At 41.3% G+C, this 6,310-nt stretch overlaps 1 protein-coding gene across 1 annotated transcript; it reads left to right on the top strand.

Moving 5' to 3' along the window:
- Positions 1–4,018: 4,018 nt before the first annotated feature.
- On the top strand, positions 4,019–5,941 carry LOC135846938 (uncharacterized). Its single transcript, XM_065366301.1, has one exon. It carries the CDS (start codon positions 4,264–4,266, stop codon positions 5,167–5,169), a length of 906 nt encoding a protein of 301 aa, XP_065222373.1. The 5' UTR covers positions 4,019–4,263; the 3' UTR covers positions 5,170–5,941.
- Positions 5,942–6,310: the final 369 nt, after the last annotated feature.

Here is a 6,310-nt window from a genome sequence, read left to right as displayed (position 1 = left end):
CACACCCGAACGTCTCTGAGCACGCATTCACACCCCTGAATTTCCCCAAACACACCCGAACATCTCTGAGCGCGAATTCACATCCCTGAATTTTCCCAAAAACACCTGAACATCTCTGAGCACTCGTTCACACACCTGCAAGCACGCATTCACTCCCCTGAATTTTCCCAAACACACCCGAACATCTCTGAGCACGCATTCACACTCCTGAATTTCCCCAAACACACCCGAACATCTCTGAGCACGCATTCACATCCCTGAATTTTCTCAAACACACCCAAACATCTCTGAGCACGCATTCACATCTCTAAATTTCCCCAAACCCACCCGAACATCTCTGAGCACGCATTCACACCCCTGAATTTCCCCCAAACACACCCGAACATCTCGGAGCACTCGTCCCGAACATCTCTTGAGCACTCGTTCACACCCGTGAATTTCCCCAAACACACCCGAAGATCTCTGAGCACGCATTCACATCTCTAAATTTCCCCAAACACACCCGAATATCTCTGAGCACGCATTCACACCTCTGAATTCGAAAATCGCATCTTTTCGTGCTTGAAAATTGAAACCAATGAGAACGTCTGATATTAGCTAACATGATAATTGAAAAAATAATGCATTTTTCTGATTCAAGTTTCTCTCAAATAGTTTTTTTTTTCATGTGTAATAATTCTTAAATTTTTTTAACGGCCCGGTTTTTACCTCACCGGCCCAAATACGTCGCGGCCCACCGAGATTTTCTCGGCAACTCGGTGGGTGGGTCCGGGCCTGTTCGTTACCTTTTTGACTGAATTCACTACTTTTTTACTACTCTCACTGACCATGTTTTAAATCACTACTTTCACTACATGCTGGATCTTTTGTATTTTGAAGAAAAAAAATTGATGCCATAGTTGATTCGGACAGTTTTTAGATCAACTTTTAGGAAATCTGAAATTTCCAAAATATACCCGAAGGTTCCAGAACAGTCTGGAACCACCTCCAATCGACTCAGCACATTAAAAATGGAGTACTAAGTAAATTTTGTTTCAACAGCTCAATTGGGTGAAATATGTATTGTGAAAATTTCAATTTTTGAAAATCTGCTATACTTAGTGCTCCAGAAACACCACTCAAACTGGTTCAAAACCGTTACCAGTCGATTTGGAGGGTCGAAACCAGGGTACACGCCAAATTTCAGCTTCCTTCGTCTATTTGGTAAATTTTGATTTTTTTTATTTTTGACCCAATGTTTGATTTTTTAAAAATTCATTAAAAATCAAAATCGTTTGTGAACTCCAAAATTTGATCTACTGTTTCCAAATTCGTATTCGGAAAATCAGATCACCTCGATTCAAACCTGATAGACAATTATTATTTCAGCTGTTTTCTAAATTCTGTGATTTCAGAATTCTTTTTTTTTTTTTGGTTTGCAATTGAAAATGAAAGGTAACAGGTTTCAGAAGTGACTTACGTAACTTTTCTCGTAAGGATTATAAAATTACTTACTTATTCTCATACGCGAGTTCATATTCTATCACTTTTGGAAGGAAATTTGTACTCACCTGAAACAAAGAAAAATTAAGGTGAATTAGTTACTTAGTTATAAAATTATTGATCAATCAACAAATATACGACAACTAATGAATGATGCATCATTATGGTGTTTCACGTCCAAATAGTTCATTGAGATGTCGATGACATTAGCTATGTACCAATCTATTATCGTAGGTAAGAGTACTTCTTTTGCAGGGAAAAGTCCACAAAAAAAATAAAATAAAGAAGAATAAAAACCGCTTTGAAAAAAAAGTCTCGCGTTCAATCGTGGAAAAATTTTGAAATTTTTTTCAAATTTCGAGTGCAAAGATAAAAGAATAAAGGGAAAATCCCTCGAACTAAAACTCCAAAATATTCGAAAACATTAAACAAAACAAAATGAATATTTATTCTCGAGTTCAACGAACTCTACAAACAACAAACGAGCGTATGTACGCTCTCGAAAAGATAAACAGATGTTGCTTTAACTAAGTACAATAACGTAATAACGTACGTAACGTTGAACCAAAAAATATAAAATTTTTAAGTCTACAAACGTAACTAACCAACAATATTTCGAATTAAAATTAAAAGAAAAAATTTCGCTCCTGGCGCAGCCAGTGAATAATACGTACGTGGACAAACAAATAACTATACAGACGCGAAATTTTGGATTTTAATTTAAAATAAAAAGTTATCGAGCGATTTCGGTTTCGGTTACACGATGTTCGATGATACACTAATCCCAACACTACGTGTGCTTTGTCTGCTTTGCTTTACAACAAATTTCACACTGGTTTAAAGGTGGACATTCGCATCCACGTAATTCTGGAACTTTATCCATGACCTTTTTACTTGGGTGACCTAACCTACGATGCCAAATGTCACCTTCACCTTTCAACTTCTCGACATTCGACCTATTTGAATTTTTATTTTTAATTCCAGGTCCTGAATTCGAACCTACACTTCCAGTACCTACATTCGTCGTCGCACTATCTACACTCGTCGTATCACTACCTACATTCACCGAACTATTTCCAACACTCGTCGACCCATCGTCGTTACCAATTAAGGCTGTTGAAGAATTAACACACGAGTAATTAAACAATTGTATTGGAATATTCAACATAAATTGAACAGTATAAAGTCCATTATTGTGGAGCTTCATTCGCGATACCGTACGATCGAACCTATCTACGATTCTCGGATCGTATGCCTCGAAGATAAAACGATAACCATTCTTCACAATTTGACTTACAGATAATAAGTTGTACGATAGCTCGGGGACGAAAAAGACTTCATCAAGATAATAAACTTCATTATTATCCGCCAATACACGTAATCTTCCGACAGCTTCTTTCGTGAGCGTGACATCTCGACGAGCTGAGATAATCGACTCGTTGACCCGTTTCACTTCACGTAGAATTCCTTGGTGACGAATGAAATGCGAAGTAGCACCGGAATCCACGATGAAAGTGATGAAGTCATCACCATCATCGTCGTTACCTTCTACTTTAATTTCATCCTCACCCAAATTGAAAGCTGTCGAATGATTTACGAATACGTTTTGCCCTACGTTCACAGTACGCGTTCCCGAAAAATTACTTAACGCAATATTATCGCTAACCGACGTTTTTTTATCGACATTAACGAAACGATCGAATACATCTCCCGAAATACTTTCTAAATCATTCAAAAAATCGAAACTAACGTTACCATTTTTATTGAAAGGTGCAGCGGCTCCAAGCGCCAGGGACGGTCGAGGACCAGCTCCATTGCTCGAAGTACCGGCACCATTCGTACCAGAACCACCATTACGTTGATTGTTAACATCGTCTCCGTTGGTCGGACAAAATTTTCCGATGTGTCCCGGCTTGTTACAGCGGTAACAAATTATCGGACCTTTCGGGTTGGTATTTTCCCGATACGTACCACCTGCGGACCTGCAGCTGTTAGCTAGATGTCCTATCTTGTTACATTTGTAACAACGACGCGGTTTCGACGCATTCGAACTCGACGGTACATTACTAGCGTTAGCGTTACTACCATTATCGTTCGACTTTTTACCGTTACGTTTATTCTTACGCTTCGAATTATTATTATTATTGCTAGGCTGTACGTCAGTAGCAGCCATAGCGGACCCGGACGCTGGAGGATTCTTATTCGACGTAGACGCTTTCGAATTTTCGTCGAGACTTTTCAACAAACTCGTAATAACTTTTGGGTTCGGATCCCCATTCACAACATGTATTAGACCCTGAGCCGTCGAACGTACCGACTCGTACTTCGGTAAAGTACCAAGAGCATTGAGTAGGTACGTGTAAATCTCGGACTTAGACAAAACTACATCGAGACTTTCCAACTCGTTTACAGTCGAATAAAAATCCTCAAGAAATTCCTTCGAGCTTCGATATCTATCGATCACAATTTTTGATAACTTGGTTCGACAGTCGATAGTAGCTGCAACGTTTTCGGCTTGATACATTTCGTTAAGTTCTGTAGCGGTACTGCTCCATTTACCTACGAATTTATCTACGTTTACCACCCTTTTCCCCCTGTCCATATGTATTGCACTGTACTCGATGTAATGATACATTGTTGCTTAGTTCATGTATGTTCGTTATGTAATAAACGTCTTATCATTGTGCGTACTCTCGTGTATACATTATTTATCACAAGTGGCGACCGTGACAGTGATTTTTTTTTTTTTTCGTGTAATTTTCGAGAATATTTTTTTCCAAAATGACTGGTGAAGCTCAAGCGATCGTAGTTCCGAAAGTGGTTCGATTTACCTTGCCTAGTTTTACCCCCAGTGACCCTAAAACGTGGTTCGCAGCGGTTGAGCATATTTTCACCGCAAACGAGATCGAAGATGAAGCAGCAAAATTTTCGAACCTGCTCCAGCACCTCGAGTCAGACCAACTTTCCTACATCTGCGATGTGATCAGCAGTAAAACTGATAAAAAAAAGTTCTCTTCAGCTCGTGATAAGTTAACTTCCGTCTATGGTCAATCCAGGTCTCAAGAAATCTCGAAACTTTTACAAGATACACACGTCGAAGAAGGTCTAAAACCGAGTATCGTCCTTGGCAAGCTTCGTACCTTGGCAGGTGAGAATTTCGATAAAGACTTATTGAAGAGTATTTGGTTAAAAAAGTTGCCAAAACGTACTCGCGAGTTTTTGGCTGTAAGTGAGGCAGGTATTGACGAGCAAGCCAAGCTCGCCGATCGTTTATTCGAGACATACGAATCCAACGGGTTTTCCACTGCCTCGGTTCAATCTGCGAACGTACTTGCTACGCAACAAGCATCGAGTGCCGCCCCTCCCCCCGCCAATACGACAGCTTCTAATGCTACGAACGAGTTGCTGTTATCTATGCTACAAAACTTGCAGGCGCAAGTGAATGAAATTGCAAAAGAAACGCGTGATAGCCGCTCGCGTCATCGTGAACGTAATCGTTCTCACAGCCGCAGCCCCACACCTCATCGTCCGCGTGCCCGTTCGTATGATAGGGGCAGGTCAGCATCGCGAAATCGCTCTTCTGGTCCAGAGATGATTGATGGAATTTGTTGGTATCATACCACGTTTGGTGAAGGGGCGCGAAAGTGCGCACCTCGTTGTAAATACCAGTATGAAAAAAACGAATAGACCCTGCTGCCGGGGTGACGAGCCGGACAGCGAAGGTGCCTCGATCGTCGCGACTATTTATATACGATCGTAATACTCACCTGTATTTTTTAGTCGATTCAGGCTCCGATGTCACCGTGATACCAAAAAAATACGCAAAAACAGTGGTACCTGCCGATTATACCCTACGAGCCGCCAACAACACTCCCATCCAAACCTATGGGTTATCGGCACTGCAAATCGACATAGGTTTGCCAAAAAAATTTCTCTGGAATGCGGTGGTTGCCGACGTGGATGTACCTATACTCGGTGCCGATTTTTTGGACCACTATCACCTTCTTATCGATCTCAACAAGCAACGCATTTATGATGGTTCGACGCTGTGTAGTGCAATTTGTGCAAAACGATTTTCTACTTCCTCTTCAATCAATCTTGTACACACAGCAGATGACGATCCGCGTGTCCAGGAGCTACTCAACGAATTCCCAGCACTCCTGAGACCACCTACATATCACGAGAAACCCAGTCACGATGTTGTCCATTACATTTATACCAATGGTCCTCCAGTGCATGACAAAGTGCGGCGTCTGCGGCCTGACATCGAGGCCGAGGTCCGGCAAGAATTTGATAAAATGGTGGAGAATGGCACTTGCTCTCCGTCCTCAAGTGATTGGGCCTCACCCCTTGTGGTTATCAAAAAGAAGGCAATTCGTATTGCTGGTGACTATCGCCGATTAAATGAGAGAACAGTTCCAGATAGGTACCCACTGCCTGACTTACGTGATGTTACGAATCGGTTGTCAGGAAAAACTGTCTTTTCATGTGTTGATTTGGTCCGAGCATTCTACAATATACCCATTTACCACAAGCACGTGAAAAAGACAGCTGTCATCACACCCTTCGGCCTGTTCGAGTATAAACAAATGCCATTCGGCTTGAAAAACGCTCCAGCTACATTTCAGCGTTTCATTAATTCTGTTCTCTCTGGTCTCGATTTCGTCTTCTGCTATATGGACGATATCCTTATTTTTTCTTCTTCCGAGGCCGAACACCAACAACATTTGCGCATCCTTTTCGAGCGCCTGAATAAGTTTGGCTTGACCATCAACCACAAAAAGTGCAAGTTTTTTTGCGAACAGGTCAACTTCTTGGGTCACCTGAT

This window comes from Planococcus citri, chromosome 5, assembly GCF_950023065.1.
Source record: "Planococcus citri chromosome 5, ihPlaCitr1.1, whole genome shotgun sequence".
Taxonomy (NCBI): domain Eukaryota; kingdom Metazoa; phylum Arthropoda; class Insecta; order Hemiptera; family Pseudococcidae; genus Planococcus; species Planococcus citri.
This window is presented reverse-complemented; position numbering and strand designations above follow the sequence as displayed.